This window comes from Tasmannia lanceolata, unplaced genomic scaffold (genome assembly GCF_043159265.1).
Source record: "Tasmannia lanceolata isolate RefF3 unplaced genomic scaffold, GAP_Taslan_0.1 ptg000006l, whole genome shotgun sequence".
NCBI lineage: Eukaryota > Viridiplantae > Streptophyta > Magnoliopsida > Canellales > Winteraceae > Tasmannia > Tasmannia lanceolata.
In genome coordinates, this window is record NW_027518683.1 from 15,250,804 (window position 1) to 15,268,439 (window position 17,636).

The following is a 17,636-nucleotide window of genomic DNA, read 5'->3' on the forward strand; positions in this document are numbered from 1 at the left end:
AAGTGAGCCTCTTGCTTCGCCTCAGGAACATGTACAGAACATTCAGATGAATGCACACTGGGAGGTGATGAGCCTCCCCATCAGATTGTCTTACGGTCCTAAATGGGGGCCTGCTAGGGATATGGGGACCATTGGTATGGGGTATGTTTAAAGGGCCTAGCGTAGGGGTGCAACTCGGGTCGGGTTCAACCCGAAGGTCGGGTTAGTTTGTGTCGGGTTCGGGTTGGCTTTTCCCAACTCGGGTTGGGTTCGGGTTGAGGGTTTGGCAACCTGACCCGAGTGAAACCCGGCATTTTTTATAATTTTTATGATTTTTTTTAGGCTTAAAAACTCGGGTTGGGTCGGGTTGGAGAATGGGTTCCTTGGGTCGGTTTGAACCTCGTCGGGTTGGAAATCGGGTCAGGTTCGGATTGGAAAATTGGGTTTCTCGGGTCGGGTCGGCCTCAACCCAATTGAGTTGCACCCCTAGGCCTAGGAGGTGGGGTTGAATTTTATGGTCCTAAGTGGGGCCGACCTAGCTATGGGACTAGGGGGGTGTAGGCGTGTAGCCTGGTATGGGACAGGTTTTAAGGGCCTAGCCTAACATGTTCCATCAGCTCTTGGGCTTTTGGAGTATTGATTAGGTACTTAATGAGTCAGCTCAAACTCAGTTCATCATATAATCCTGAAACGGTTTTACTTGGACTAACAAATTGATCTGGTGTATGTTCTATTCATACAACGTTCTTTTTTATTGTACTCCAAGTTCCGGTCATGGAAGAAGAAACAGAGGAGGTATCAGCAACAACTTGTTTTTATCATGGGACAGCTCATGATGTTCATTTCGATCAATTATGCACCTTTGCATCTAGTAAAACCATTGAAGTGACGAATCACAAACACGCCGTGCGATGCGGGAAACACCCAAAGTAATTTTTTCCTGTTTAGAGGCAAGTCAATCGACTTCAATTTAAATTCTCAACTCAACTCAACAAAGCCTTTGTCCCAAACTAGTTGGGGTCGGCCGACTTCAATTTAAATTACATTACTTATATGGCTCTGTGTACTGTATGGCCTAAACTTTGACTGATGGATTCAATGATTGTCCATAATCATTTTTTTCAATGGCAAATGATGAAATCTAATGAAAAATTCTGATGGGTAGCTTTTTTATCTTTGAAATTCTAAGCTCTTGTTGGTAAAATTCTTATCTTTCCTTGAGAGTTGAGACTACTGTCTTGGCAAACCACAAAACATCTCCTATCTACACTTTTTTTTTCTGGTAAAGAAAGCTTTCATCAAGACGGCAAACAAAATACAGCAGTCACAAGGGGGGCATAGATTCCCCCCCAACAAAGAATCACTAAGAACACTTCTTGTGGCGAAACAGTCCCCCAAGTCATCGGCATTGAGCAGAGTGACAAAATTCCAACCATTTGTAATCTGCCAAAAGATAAATATGGGGATGAACAGTGCCAAGATTGTATCTTTCAAAAGAAAAAAACATTCCTCTCTCGTATGAATATCTAAAAAAAACTGATGTACCCAAACCAGCAACACAGATTTGCAGTTCCTTCAAAAAAGGGACAGAAGGAAAGGGAAAACTATTAACACAGATCTGCAATGGAACTGGTGTAGAGTAGCATGCATGTTCTACTCAAGGTGCTGGTATGCCGATCATTTCAAGTAGTATTATGGTTAATTGGAACAAAAAACAAGGCTATTGAAGCTGAGTATATTTTGAAAAAATGAGTACAATCTTAGGTTCTTTATGCAAGCAAAATTCCCAGACCAGATCAGTTCTCAAAACCAATTGACTGCAGAGAATTACAATGTCACAACTTACACAAATCAATCTCATCTACAGATGTCTTCTCAGCTCTATTCCTTGTCGAAGGTAGTGTTTTCACGCCAGGAATCATAATCAGATGAAGGGCTATACATATCAGATTCAAGAGCAGGAGGCTCACTTTTGCTCCTTCCATTTGCTGGTTTACTTCTTCTCTGTTGTTCTCTTTTGTCCCCATCCTTTAAGGAGGCTTTCTTTCCTTCAGTAGAATTATCCGCTGTACTTTTGGGAACCTCGTAAAGGGTCACACCGCTGCCTCCACTCTGGAACAGTGTGCGTTCTTCATTCTCAGCTTGCATTTGAAAAGTCTCTAGGATCTCAACCACTTGGCTCATGGTAGGCCTCCCTTTAGGATTTTGGCTAAGGCATTGGTAGGCCAAGTTGGCCACCTTTTGGGCGGCTTTGACTGTGTATTGACCTTCCATTCTTGGATCTAAGATCTTAAGCAACTTCCTGTTATTGCTCAAAAGCGGGCGAGCCCACTCGACTAGGTTGTGTTCTCGACTTGGCCTGCTCTTATCCATTGCTCTCCTTCCGATGAGCATCTCAAGGAGCACAACTCCGAAGCCATAGACGTCACTTCGCGCTGTTAGATGACCTGGTCACATGAACTATATGGGTTAGCTCATAAGTAGAATGTTTGTGAATCAAGAATTTCTGATGGATTAGTTTTTCATCAAATCAGAACTCTCATAAGCAAGCAGGGAAATTTAAGAGAATTCCCTCCTTTATAATCCCATGATTATAAATGTTACACATCTGAATAACTTTGTATTACTGTTCACAGTTGATTACACAGAATATGGAGGTATATGCAAATTATTTCATTGTATGTGAAGCTCAACATGTTGTTTTGCAGCACCCATGTATGCCATTTGACTCGGATTAAATTAAAATAATTTTATTTGCAAATAAGGACCAACGTCTCTTCCGTTTCATCTAATTTGTCTGGATCCTCTTTTTCTTCCGAACAGAGGGGAAGGTCTTCTTTGGTGGATCCCTCTTGTTTCCGTTTAGTTCCCTTTGTTTTTTCAATTTCTCCAGCTCTTTCTTCCCTACTTCGAACAACCAAAGATAAAATCTCTAGATGGAAAAATGAAAGATGCCGCTGGGTCCTCATGGCCGGATATCTATGACATGATCAAAGTTACCGGGATCTCCCTCCCACCCTCCGACCCGGGATCCGGGGTTGCCGACCCGAAATGTGGGTCGTTTGCGACCCGAATCACAAAAAATGGCGACCCACGGAGAGAGAGAGAGAGAGAGAGAGAGAGAGAGAGAGAGAGAGAGAGAGAGAGAGAGAGAGAGGAACACTTCGGTGGACTAGGAAAAGAGAGTATCACAATAGTTTATTAGTTTGTTCATATTTTTGTGTTCTTATTTCATAACCGGGTAGTTATTTTCTGTTTGGCTTCATTTAAGATCAAGAATGCAATATATGTTTGTACTTAATTTAGTGATATTTGGAGATCTTCAAATTTTATATATTATGGATTGGATTGGAACTGGAATTTTCATTTTCAATATATATGAATGGCACGCATAATGTTTTTGGTTTTGTTTATTAATTGTAAGTAGTATGGACTATAGAATGATATTTTTGTAAAAATATATGAAGTTATATACTAGATTTGCACTCCAAATCGACCCACGAGCTAAAATAGCCAACCGACTAGCCTACGCACATCGTACAACATACCGGGCTACCATCGTACCCCGTACCTATTCCTGTATTGCGTACCGCAATGAATCGTGTTCCAGGTACCCTTGGACATGATTAGCGGGATCAGACTTATGACAAGCGGTTTAGAAATGATATAGTAAATGGCTTCAAAAGAGACCTTAATGTCCCACTTGCAAATATGACTAAACTAAAATAATCTTATTTTTTTGAGAGAAAAATTAAAATAATCTTATCTGCAAACAAAGACCAAAGCCACAACTTTAGGCCGGCCTGTTCCGGCCAATCACAGCCTGCCTGACCGTGCAGCACGGCCAGATAGTATCTGCTCTCCATTATAGATAACAACAGCCAGAAAAAAAAAAAGACAGGAAAAAAGACTTTATTCTTGAAACCATATTATTGCTCATATATATATAATGGGTTGAACATTATTTTATCCTACTAATAAGCCTGTTTCCAATACATGATGCACAGCTATTTTTTCAGAAATGGAATGTCCTCATCACATGCAAATGTGTTCAATTTGTAAACTCACCAGTCATTACGTACTCCGGAGCTGCATATCCATAAGTACCCATTACTCGTGTGGAAACATGGGTCTGGTCTCCCATGGGCCCATCTTTTGCAAGCCCAAAGTCTGAAAGCTTTGCATTATAATCCTGCAGGTTATGATGCAACATTAGTTGTAGAATGATGTGATTATTGGTTCCCAGTACTTATTTATTTTCTTTGATTCATTATTTCAATTTTCTTTCCCTCTCTTTTTATTCCCCTCCATCATTCCTCAAGTCCCATAGGGTTGATCCCGTAGAATCTGACCCATTTTCTTATCGAGTGAATGGTACAAAATCAATCTAATTCAAAAGAGAATAGTAGAAGTGGAAACCATCAGAACTTCCACAAGTACGATGAAACGGTTATTTCTTCATTGTAGTTTTTTTTTTTTTTGGAGAGAGAGAACGGCAAGCAGCTTCTCATTAAGAGAAGAAAAAGAGTACACAGAAGGGCAGAAAGAAGCATAAAAAAATAAAATTACAAGTGGGGCAGAGATTGCCCCCTCAAAGAGAGTCACCTGCCTAACACTGGCTTTAGACAAGGAGTCAGAAGTCTTGTTGGCCTCTCTAACAGTATGGGTAAAAGCAGTTGCCCTCTCTAGCATGTCGAGAATCTCATTAAAAATGAGGCTAAGATGCCATGGTCGTCTAATCTTTTTGGCTCTCAATTACACTGCATTTTGAGAGTCTCTTCAATCAAGATAACCCTCAAATTTCGATCGAAACATTCTCAACTCAACAAAGCCTTTGTCCCAAACTAGTTGGGGTCGGCTAGATGAATCCTTTAGAAAAATTTCATGAAGAAGGTGAAAGGAATCTACCTGGATCTAATCCTGGTTCTAGTTGCGTTCTTCTACGTGGATCATTTTCTTCCATTCTATCCTATCCAAGGTCATGTTCTCTATTAAATTCCTAGCTATCAAGTCTTTCTTCACTGTTTCTACCCAAGTTGTTTTCAGTCTGCCCCTACCTCTTTTTACTCCATCAACTTGGCACGAGTCGCCTCTTCTCACTGTAGCATCCAAAGGCCTACGTTGGATTTGTCCAAACCATCTTAAGCGGTGCTCTCTCATCTTCTCCTCAATTAGTGCTACCCCCACCTTTTTACGAATGTCTTCATTTTTAATTCTATCTAACCTTGTGTGGCCGCACATCTCCGCCACACTCATCTTATGCACATGCTACTTCTTGGTGGCCCAACATTCTGAGTTGTCAAGCATGGCTGGCCTCACAGCTGTCTTATAAAACTTTCCCTTCAACTTGGTAGGGATTTTACGGTCGCACAGAACTCCAAAGGCAAGCTTCCACTTCAACCAGCCTGCTCTTATTCTATGGTTAACATCCTCTTCAATCTCTCCTTCCTTATGTAGAATTGAATCTAGATAGCAAAAGATATCCCTCTTAGGTACCTCCTGTCTAGTCATATTTACTACATCCTTGTCCCGCCTCCTTACATTACTAAAGTTGCACTCCATGTACTCTGTCTTATTCCTACTCAGTCTAAAACCTTTGGATTCCAAAGTAGTTCTCTATAACTCTAACTTAGCATTTACTCTTGCTTTGCTAAGTTAGAGTTATGGAGAACTACTTTGGAATCCAAAGCTTTTTAGACTGAGTAGGACTAAAAATGCCTTTTCTTCAGATACAGTGATACCCATGGGGCTAGAGTAGTCCCACAACGTAGTGTCATTCCTATCCCTAAACACTCCACCAATCCCAGCTGGTCTGGGGTTTTGCAAAGAGAATCCATCACAGTTCAGTTTGATGGATCTAGATGAGGGGGAATTAACAAAGTTGACCTATCCTTTCTTCCTTTTCTGCCCGCTAGAACCTCCTAAGTCTTGACATTTTCTTAAGAGATCATATTCAGAGATTTCAAAACTCCCCCGCATCATCGTGGACTCCCCGAGTCAACTCCCTTCACCTTGGTTGCATTCTTGTCCAGTTTCACGTTTTGTCCTACAAAGTCAATCAAAACTCCTTTGACACTCCCGAGTTATGACCATGTCAACCGAGTACTCAGCCCTATCGTGCCGAGTCGACTAGGATTTTGCTTTGGCCGCATTTTAGCCCGCATCCGCATTTTGAAACACTATTAAAGACCTCATTGCTAATTGAGACTAGGGGTGCAACTCGGGTCGGGTTGAGACCAACCCGAACCCGACCCGAGCAACCATTTGGTCAACCCAAACCCGACCCAACCTGAGATTTTAAGCTTAAAAAATTAAAAAAATTATTTAAAATGTCGGGTTCACTCAGGTCGGGTTGCCCAAACCCTCAACCCGGGTTGAGAAAACCCAACCCGAACCCGAACGAGACCCAAACTCAACCCAACCCGACTTTTTCCCGGGTTGAGCCTGCCCAAGTTGCACCCCTAAATGAGACCTCATTGCCAATAGCCCAATTAGCAACCAAAAACTTAGTTCCCCATAGTAATCTCCTTACGTATCTTTGAACAGCTTCTAACAGGCGTTAATTCCTTTTGGTCCGAGTGATCGAAAAGATGGCACAATGAACCACATTCAATGTGATTGCAGTCCGAGATCAGTATGGATCTCCACCTCCTTCATTGTAATTCATATATGCAATATTACTCTGTTCTACTCATCTTCTTCGAAATCAGAGACTAAAAATTGCTAATTGTCATTATTTTGGAAGTGAATGATCTTATATGGATTGACAGGATTGTAAACAGTAAACTTTCTAAAGTGTGAGAAATGAAAATGGAGAAGTCGTACCATTCAAAAAAAAGAGAAAAAAGAAAAGAAAATGTAGAAGTCGAAGGTATGAGAGATAGAGCAGGCACTAACTGAATCCAACAAGATGTTTGATGTCTTGAAGTCACGATAGATAATAGGCCTCTCTGCTCCGTGAAGAAAGGCAAGCCCTTTCGCTGCACCCAATGCAATCTTCATTCTAGTAGGCCAAGGCATTGTAACACATACCCCTGTGAACAGAGTAGAAATGGGATGAGTAATCAGAGCAACTGTTTTACAAGAACAGAACAAGGTTTCATTTATCTGACTTGTTTTTCTTCAAGTACTTGCAAAATATTCTAGTTTTTTTTTCCACTACGAAACTCCCACCTTCTGAAAACACTGTATCCTTATATTAATGTTTCTTCCCATCGATGAAAAATTGCAACCTTCCTTTATAACACACACACACACACACACACACACACACACACAAATTAAAAAAAAATGTTCATCATCCTTGTCCCAAGATATGTACTAATCACAAAACAAAGTTATTAACCAGTATTACTTTTGATATGACTATCAGATACAGAGACCAAAATTTTTTTCCTTTAGGATACACATGAAGGAATATTTCGGCACATACGAAATACTTGGTTCAAACCTAAGACATAGTAACTTCCAAATACTGGAATTAATGAATGAATAAAATGATAAGGCCTTGGCTATCATTTTTTCCTTAAATATTGTTGTATCATTTCCACTATTAATTTAGGGAGATGATAAATTCACACCCCCTTTAGGATGATTCTCACCCCTCTAACGTGAATTGCGGCAGACTTTAACACTTTTTGACGTCAAATCACGTTATAAGGGATGCGAATCATCCTACAGGGGGTGTGCATATATCATCACCCTTAGGGCCCGTTTGGATGCCGAGAAGATTTTGATTTGGATTTCTCACATTTGGATCCCTTTTTGAGTTGTGATTTGGATCCGGATCAAATCCTTGAATTTCCAAATCAGCGACTAACAGTGAAAAAATCAGATTTCCAAATATGCTGTGGAAATAAGTAATTGGAAATCTACAAATCTGCAGTTTCCTTCACCCTCTTTGGTCCTCAACCTCTCCCTTCCAGTTGGAAGTACCCCCTTCCCTCTTTGTCTCCCTCAACATGAGCTAGCGGATTTATTCATTTTGTATTCAAAACTCAATTCCAAATCCAAATACAAAATATGAGGTATCCAAACGTGGCCTTAATTTATTTCTAACTTTCTATATTTGCATGATTGCATTTTCAATGCTTTATGTCCGTATATATTAATATTTAATTACCCCCTTCCCTCTCTGTCTCCCTCAACATGAGCTGGCGGATCTATTCATTTTGCATTCAAAACTCAATTCCAAATCCAAATACAAAATATGAGGTATCCAACCGTGGACTTAACTTATTTCTAACTTTTTATATTTGCAGGATTGCATTTTCCATGTTTTATGTCCGTGTATATTAATATTTAATTATTAATATATATGAAAGATAGACATGTAAGCATGTTGGATTTGCCAAGTTCACCACTTGTTTGTGACCAGGTTTGACAGTGACCCCATGTCCAAGTTAAAATGACTTTAAAAACTGAAACCACTAATACCTTGTGAGCATCAAGTGCTTTTTATATATTTTGGATGATATGCTTTTACTAATAGAATGCGATTCGAACACTTAATCAAGAAAAGAAAATCTGTCATTAAAGGTGAGTTTGGTAACTTACGTCGGAAAAGGTGCTTTTCAAGGCTTCCGCAGGCCATGTATTCATAAACCAACAGCCTGTGCTCATCCTCACAGCAGTATCCAATTAGTTTGACGAGATGTGGGTGTCTAAGCTGCCCAAGATAGTTGACCTCTGCCTGCAAGAAGTACAAGACAATGAATATGCACCATACGATTTCCATAACCATTATCATTCAAAAATATAAAACAATTTCCATAACCATCATAACCAGCATTCCTAGCTCCCGATAATCCATTTATTTATGTATGTGTATGGATCAATGTTTCAAATACCAAACCAAACCAGCCGGTCCCATCCGGTTCGACCTGAACTAACCGTGTTCTTGGTCCAGTTTGATCAAACCACTTACAATCAGCAAAAACTGAATGAACCGTTTGGTTTGATAGTTTAACCACTTGAACCATTTGAATTGAACTGTTCTCTCCAAAGCGGCAGTTCATTTTATGCCTAAATAAACATCCGAAAAAGTCAATAATTGAAAACAGAAAAATGCAATCTACATGATGCGACTCTTGAGTCTTGAAGAAAGCTTCTAACTAGTTCATGGTCTATCCGTTCTTTGGAATTTCGAACTTAGCAACTAAAATTGAACTTTTCAACTTTCTCACCATCTCATCTCACATCTTCCTTTAATTTTTTATGTTATAGTTTAGTTATCTTTTTTTTTTAATGTTTTTCTATTTATAAAAGGCGGCCCAGTGCACGTGGCTCCAGCCATTGCGGGGTCTGTCAAGGGTTAGATGTACGCAACCTTACCCCTCCTTTGCAGAGAGGCTGTTTCCGTGTCTCGAACTCGTGACCACCAGGTCACAATGGAGCAACCTTATCGTTGCGCAAAGGTTCACCCTCTTTTATGTTTTTTCTATTTATAATTTACTTAATTATGATGTCTCAGTTCAACCTGTGCAGATAGGTAACAAGGGCACCCCAATTTCGGAAAATAATTGCCATGTCAAGCTTATTTTTGTCTTAATGTATACAATATTTATATGATATCACTTCTTCCTTCTTCCATATTATCATATTACTTCAAAACCTTGCCAGCATCGGGTTGCCATGTTCAATGCCTTTGTATTTTTTCAACACAAAAACAAAAAATGCATTCATCTGTGTTTGATATCGGACACCAAGTGTTTGTGTCTATGTAACAAGGATTGGTAGCAATATCTTGTGCAGATTAGATTTGATTGTTTTACATGCTATTTCTTGAGGTTTGGAATTAAACTATGAAACAAATTTTCCCTATTCTGACATCCTTCTTTTTATGGATTCCTGCGACAAACTTGGTAGCAAACTCAATGCCAATCACGATCTATAGAGTTTCCACAATATGTATTGTAATGACTGTGATTATCTTCTCTTTCAAAACCCTAAGATTTGGGCCTTTGGATCAATGGATCTATTTTCAAGGGTGGGGATCAACGATCCATTGTTGACCAACCCTTGATCTTAAATTTTAATCACTCTTTTCCCTTCGATTTGCTTGGATCCATAGATCTTAGAATCTATGGCTATTGAATGTTATATCTAAATTCTCTAATTGAGAGAAAAAAATAAGTCTTGTTGTAAAAAAAATAATTTTCGTGGAAAATATCACTTAAAAGGTGGAGAATTTTTGTATTAAAAGTGGAGGGAAGAAACCCACGTTTTTCCTTGTATGGAAAAACGTGCATATGGTGTGGGTCCACCTAAAAATCTTTTCAATAATCTATTGAATATGGTATACTTTGCTTTTAATTAGTAATAGCATTTCAAAACTACTAATTATATATATATATATATATATATATATATATATATATATATATATGAGGAAACTGTTGGTGAGCTTAAGCGCACCAAACTTATGGTGCGCTTAAGCTCCCCAATCACATGGGGGCCCACTTTTCTGTGGTGATCCAAACCATTCATTTGCAAGGCCTTATGATAGATAGGGGGTGTACCAAAAATCAGCTCCATAGGATCATCCTAACCCCTCCATTTGTGGAGGACAAAAAATGGGCAGATTTGTGTCTGTCCATTTTTGTCCTTCACAAATGGAGGGGTTAGGATGATCCTATGGAGCTGATTTTTGGTACACCCCCCATCTATGTAAGGGACTTTAAAATGAATGCTTTGGATCATCCTAACAAAGTGGGCCCCCAAGTGATTGGGGGCTTAAGCTCACCATAAGTTTGGTGAGCTTAAACGCACCAACAGTTTCCTCTCTCTCTCTCTCTCTCTCTCTATATATATATATATATATATATATATATATATATATATATAGGGTAAGCAACAATGATTGGATGATAAATAAGTTAAGAATGTTGGGAAGGGAAAGATTCTTTTTCTTTTGGAGATTTGATATCCACTTTGAAAGGAATCTTGTACTCCTCTTTTGGTATGATAGACTTACTTATGTAAAATTCAAAATCTCAAAATTTTAGGAGATTTCTTAAAAGATAAGATCTTGTAATTTTTGGAATATGAGCAATCAAATCCCAACTACAGTAGGACCCCCAACTCATTGGGAAATCAAGGGATTTGATTGTGAGCAACTACCATATCTCTTTCACTCTCTTTTGTATATTGCCTATATTACATAGTAGTCATTGGGAAATCAAGGGATTTGATTGAGCAACTACCATATCTCTTTCACTCTCTTTTATATAAAACTACAACAATGAAGAGAAGAATATAAGAAACTTGGGCTCTCTCCCACATCCAAATTTCTGGACGCCCAAGTGAGAGAGAAAAGAAGAAAGAAGAAGAAGAAGAGCTTTACTCTTGATTCTCTTTATACCTTGATCCATCCAAGTAAGTACCTTATTTCTTTCCTTGTCTTATAGTGTTTTCTTGGTCCCAAAACGGACCAGATTTATACCCTGTCAATGTATGTTTTATGGGTCCCAAAACGGTCCAGATTTAAACCCTGTTAATGTATGTTTTATAGGTCACAAAACGGTCCAGATTTAAACCCTGCTAATGTATGTTTTATAGGTCTCAAAACGGACCAGATTTATACCCTGTTAATGTATGTTCTATAGGTCCCAAAACGGTCCAGATTTATACCCTGTTAATGTTGTTAATGTATGTTCTATAGGTCCCAAAACGGACCAGATTTAACACTGCTTTTGTGTGTTATTGTTGGTCCCAAAATGGACCAAATTAAGCGTTGTTTTGTATGTTGTTCTCGGTCCCAAAACGGGACAGCAACTTAATGTTTTCGCGTATGTATTTTCCGTCCCAAAACGGGACAGCAACTTAATGTTTTCTCGTATGTGTTTTCCGTCCCAAAACGGGACAGCAACTTAATGTTTTCACGTATGTATTCTCCGTCCCAAAACGGGACAGCAACTTAATATTTTCGCGTATGTATTTTCCGTCCCAAAACGGGACAACAACTTAATGTTTTCACATATGTACTTTCCGTCCCAAAACGGGACAGCAGTATAGTGTTTCAGTATGAGTGTTTTTACGCCAAAAACTGGGCAGCAATATGATTTTTTGATGTACGAGTTTTATGCCCTTGAACAAGGCAGCAATATGGTGTAATTAAGAGTATGCGTGAGCCCTTGAATTCTTATACTGGTTCAGTTTCTATCATCCTGCTGACCTTATTTTTATTCCCAGGATTAGAGAATTCTAATGAGGGTGCGTTTGCTCACGAGGACGTTTGGGAGCGTAGGATGATGGGAGCAAATAATTAAGGAAGACGATACCCTTCATCAACACTTTGAATTTATTTTAAATTGACTAGTTCGAGACTTTACTTAATTGAGTAAATTGGTTTTAAATTAAAGTTATTGTAAGGAGACATTTTGGAAATGGAATAAGAGCGATGGCTATTTAATTTTCGTATATGGTTTTAAAAAATTAAAAAAAAATTAAAAAAAATAAAATAAAAATATATATATATATATATATATATATATATATATATATATAGAGAGAGAGAGAGAGAGAGAGAGAGAGAGAGGAAAGTGAAGCTACACCGCCGGCTTAAAATACAATGGGCCCACATTGTTTAGGTGATCCAAAGAACTCATTTGATTGGCCCTCACATAGATAGGGTGTCCACCAAAAATCAGCTCCATAGGATCATCCCAACCCTTCAAACTGTGGAGGCAAAAATGGACAAATTTGTGAAGGTTTTTACACGTTCATTTTTGCCTCCACAAATCGTAGGGTTGGGATGATCCTATGGAGCTGATTTTTGGTGGACACCCTATCTATGTGAGGGCCAATCAAATGAATTCTTTGGATCACCAAAACAATGTGGGCCCATTGTATTTTAAGCCGGCGGTGTAGCTTCACTTTCCTCATATATATATATATATATATATATATATATATATATATATATATAGAGAGAGAGAGAGAGAGAGAGAGAGAGAGAAAAGTGTAGCTACACGTATGTGTAGCTAACTTAGCTACACCAACGGCTTAAAATACAGTGGGCCCCACATTGTTTGGGTGATGCAAACCATTCATTTGATGGGCCCTCATATAGATAGGGTGTGCCCAAAAAATCAGCTCTATAGGATCATCCCAACCCTACGATTTGTGGAGGCAAAAATGGACGCGTAAAAACCTTAACAAATCTGTCCATTTTTGCCTCCACAGTTTGAAGGGTGGGGATGATCCTATGGAGCTGATTTTTTGGGCACACCCTATCAATGTGAGGGTCTATCAAATGAATGGTTTGGATCACCCAAACAATGTGGGCCCACTGTATTTTAAGCCGTTGGTGTAGCTAAGTTAGCTACACGTGTGTGTAGCTTCACTTAACTCATATATATATATATATATATATATATATGAGTATTTTGACAGGTGTTTGCTTGTAGCGATCCGGTCATGGAAATTGGGTCGTTACAATATATATAACCTGATGCATACACTCATGTAAACCTATAAGCCTTGTGAATTGGCTTTGAAACAGTCCAAGATTAAGTGGAATTTTAGAAGAAAACAGTCACAATCTCTGGTCAGATGATCCAAATATCTTAATCCCAGGAATTGATTTTAGATGATAAGGAAAAGGTTGCCAAAGTATCTTTTTCTTGTTTTCTGGAATTATTCATATAAAATTTATGTAGTTTTCATGCGACTATTTCTACATCCGGCTTTTATAAATTATGCTTTTAGAGGGTATGCATGGGTTTCACCCATGACTGGTCTTACAAATTATGATTTTCCCTATCCCCTATATGTATCAAAACAACAGAGCTCTTCCTCTCCTCCTTCCCTCCGTAACACCCTCTCTCCATCAACAAGAAGGGATAGCGGCACAAGCTCTGGTGGAAGAGGAGCACCACCTTGATAGCATGACCAATCATGGCCTTGGTCACAGGTGGCATTCAAATGTTATTTCTATACTGAATGAGACTCAGATTGACAAAACTGACCCTTGATCACGACATACAAAGTTATCGGTCTTATGGAATATTTTGATGATTGCCTAAGTTCTTGGAACCACCAGTGGTGTTTTTATGGTTTGAGTCTAGGTCTGATGGTGTTTCTTGAGACATGTATGTCTTCCATTCTTCACTACAAAAAAGAAAAAAAGAAAAGAAAAAACCTCCATCGTCTTTTATTTTAAATTTTGCTCTCTCTCTCTCTCTCTCTCTCTCTCTCTCTCTCTCTCTCTTGTTTTAAATTTTAAATTTCATTCTTGGAACCACCACTGAAAGTGAACTATATGTCCAGATACTCTTACTCCACTACTAAACTAATCTTTCAGTTTCTGTGTTTTAATTTGCCAAATCAAAGGGAAAAAGTCACTAATCCCTTACGAATACAGGCTTGAATTCAGAGTGCAGCAAAATCAAGAGGACTTGGGATAACTTTTTAGTCAAGCACGGAGGAAACAAACACTGTTCCCTTTCTTGATGCTTTGGGTCTCTAATATCTTTCTCAGATAGCTATTCTCTGAGGCATGTAATATTACACAAGATAAAACAAACTGCTACATGCTAAATTAAGATGAACTACATCGCAAAAAACAGACTACAGGTTTCATCAACTTAGTTCCGATTAATCATGTTTCAGATCCACCAATCTAGAGAAGTTGAGTTGATCTTTTCTTTCTTTCCACTTCTATGATTATCGATGACCATAGACACAGTCCTTTACATGTAAAGCTAAAATAGGATTGATTGACTGGAAAACTGAAAGTAGGGAAGAAGAATACCAGCCATTCTCTGTCCCCCTGGAAACCTTCTCGATCAAGCTCTTTAACAGCCACTTGCGTAGTCTTGTATCCTGGTCTGACATTCTCATCTATAACACCTTTATAGACAATGCCAAATCCACCTTCACCGAGAATTTGATCTGGTCGGAAGTTCTTGGTAGCCATCCTCATTTCACTATATGTAAAGTTATCAGCATTTTGAGATCCGCTTATGTGCCTGAAATCCTCGACATCTTTCGGTGTTGCTGGCACACTCAAGGAATTGCTGTTCTCTGAAATGACTAGTTTGCTTGGTTTTGTAGGAGATAAAGGCGGCCCGCGCTCTATTTGAACTGCATTATTTTTCCAAAAAAGAAACATTAAGCATGCATTTAGAAAAGATAAGTAGAACTATCTTTCTAGTGGCCATGATCACTAATCCATACTATATTTAATGGGAAGACTTGGGCAACCCCTGTGGTTTTTCAATATCTTACAATGTAAAGATCATTTCATCATTCCTCTTATAAGAGAAATGAAGTGAAGAAATACCTTATCTATATCTAATGTTTACCTGAGAAGTTACAAACCTCTATATCTTGAGTGGCCATTAGGTTATTTAAAATCTTAGAAATATAAATTTCTTTCAACTATTAAATACCTCATAAACGTCTAACAACTTATAAATGTAAATTTCTTTATAACTACCAAATATCTTATACATGTAACTTTTCTATAGATATTAAATACTGCAATAGAGGTCCCAAAAACACTACACTAAACTAATAAATGCGGGTTTCCTTTCAACTATGAAATACCTAAACAATTTCTTGTTTACTATAAATGCCACTAGTACTTCTACTCCTGATGAAACTACTACTACTGCTGCTGTGTAAAAATGTCCCAGAATACTACACTAAATTTTTGTTGACGAAAATGCCCTCAAGTCAACTCTAAAATCAAGATTTTTTTTTTTTTGCCTAACGACTTAGTTTTTTTCATATTAAAAGTGATTGAACATTTTTTTTTTGTGTGTGTGTTGTGTGTGTGGGTGGGTTGGGGAGAAGGGTAATGATTGCTGATTGCATAAGAACACAAAATTCAGTGGGGAAAAACAATCTTGCTTTTAGATTTACTTAAAGGACATTTTGTGAAAAAATTAAGTGTTTATTAACTAGGGGGATGTATTGGCAAATGGGAAGTGATATATTAGCCCCTTTTTCTTCCCTTGGCCAGCCCCCTCTAGTGTGTTTACCCCTTTACTAGTAAGCGGGTGGCCCAAGGAAGAAAAAAGGGTGTGAATATATATCAATTCCCTTGGCAAAAATCAATTACTTGTATTTTCAGGACTGTAAAATACGGAAAATATAGGGGTATTTTAGTAAATTCAAATCCAATGCGTTAATGAGAAGATAGAATTGCCGACAGAAGCTACGGTAAGAGCCAAGCTAAAAGACCGACATGCCCTAATGGCTTCATGCAATATTAGAAAAATAATAGGGCCAAAACAGTCATCATATTATTAAATGAGTGTATTAGTTGCATTAAAAAAATAAAAATGAGTGTATTAGTTGGTGTACCATCAAGTTTGACAATTGACATTGCTGTTAAAATCATTTAGCTAGGCGTACGTTAAGCATCCATCACCAAAAGGGCGCATTTTAGCAAAATAAGATTTTTTTTCCCAGAAATATCAAGAAGGTTGTTGTTCTTGTTTAGTTATTTGCAGAAGTAGAGTGATGTCGATTCTCAAAGAATCTCTGAATAAATTTCAAACGAAATGCAGAAAAAAAAATCTACTTATATTTTTCCTAAAAGTATAACACAATTGAAGAAGAGAAATGGAAAAAAAAATTCACCTGGAGTATTCCAATCACCCTTTCTCTCATCCGTGGATAAACAGCTCCCCATTAATTTGATTCCCAATCGTCCTTTCAATCTCATCCTTCCATTTCCCGATCTACGGCTGAGATCCCCCGTTCAATCGTGTGGATTTTCAGTCTACATGAGTTTCAAGGGTAAAAGATCTGAGCTTTGTTTTCTTTAGGGGGGAAATCGTTTTACTCCGATCAGATCTGGTTTTGTGAGAAGGTTTGATCTGATCGGAGCTTCCGTAAAATATCTTCAGCTGATGTAATTCCGATCTCGTCGCCGGAAAATCGGTTTCTTATCGCCGGAAAAAGGATTTTTGAGAGAGGGTTTGGGTTTGGAGAGGTTTTGGTTTTACTTTTATCATTGGGATTTCTGGGAAGAAATGCAAAACCAGAAGCCATTATAAAAAAATTGCCGGAAATAGGATGAAATTACGAAATTGACCTCTAAACGAAAGGAATGATATTGCCACCCCCTCCTCTCTGTCTTTTCCTAAAACTGGAAGCATTTCCACGTCATTTTCGTTGTCTTTTTTTGTCTTCTTCATTTTCAGAATAAGACAAACAATAGAGGGTGGAAATGGTGAGAAAGTTTCTGGAAATATCATTTCCCATACGAAAATGAGGAAAAGGGATAGATTCCCTCTATTTTAAGCTGTAGAGGGTGTTTTGGTAATTGGACATTGTGAGGGTACTTTAGGAATTTCATTTTCTTGGATTTTACGTGTTTTGTTTTTCCATGTCGATTATTTCCAAGGGAATTTGATTGGGTTAAAGTCTGTCGGTGTCTCAAAGATCCTACAGAGCTAGGTGCAGTGCAATTACTTAAATACCCTTCACATCCTCTTTTATTAAATTTTATTATTTAATATGTAAAAAAACAAGTGGACTTTTGGGGCTGTCCCAAGTAAGAAAAGGGGGGCGAATAATTCACTTCCCTTTTTTTCAATCTTCAAATCATGTATGTATATGCTACTTGTATGATTGATTATCCAAGCCGTTGATCTAACTGGAGCCCATCTCGATTAAGAAATTAGGAATCCAACGGTCGT

General features: G+C 38.3%; 1 protein-coding gene across 1 annotated transcript; it reads right to left on the minus strand.

Moving 5' to 3' along the window:
* Positions 1–1,650: 1,650 nt before the first annotated feature.
* Positions 1,651–16,962, minus strand: LOC143879858 (Protein kinase superfamily protein). The gene is made up of 6 exons (XM_077382507.1): positions 16,573–16,962; positions 14,735–15,066; positions 8,536–8,671; positions 6,877–7,013; positions 4,048–4,171; positions 1,651–2,426 (listed from the first exon to the last, which is right to left on the minus strand). The coding sequence occupies exons 1-6, from the start codon at positions 16,655–16,657 to the stop codon at positions 1,861–1,863; spliced, it is 1,380 nt and encodes a 459-aa protein (XP_077238622.1). The 5' UTR covers positions 16,658–16,962; the 3' UTR covers positions 1,651–1,860.
* Positions 16,963–17,636: the final 674 nt, after the last annotated feature.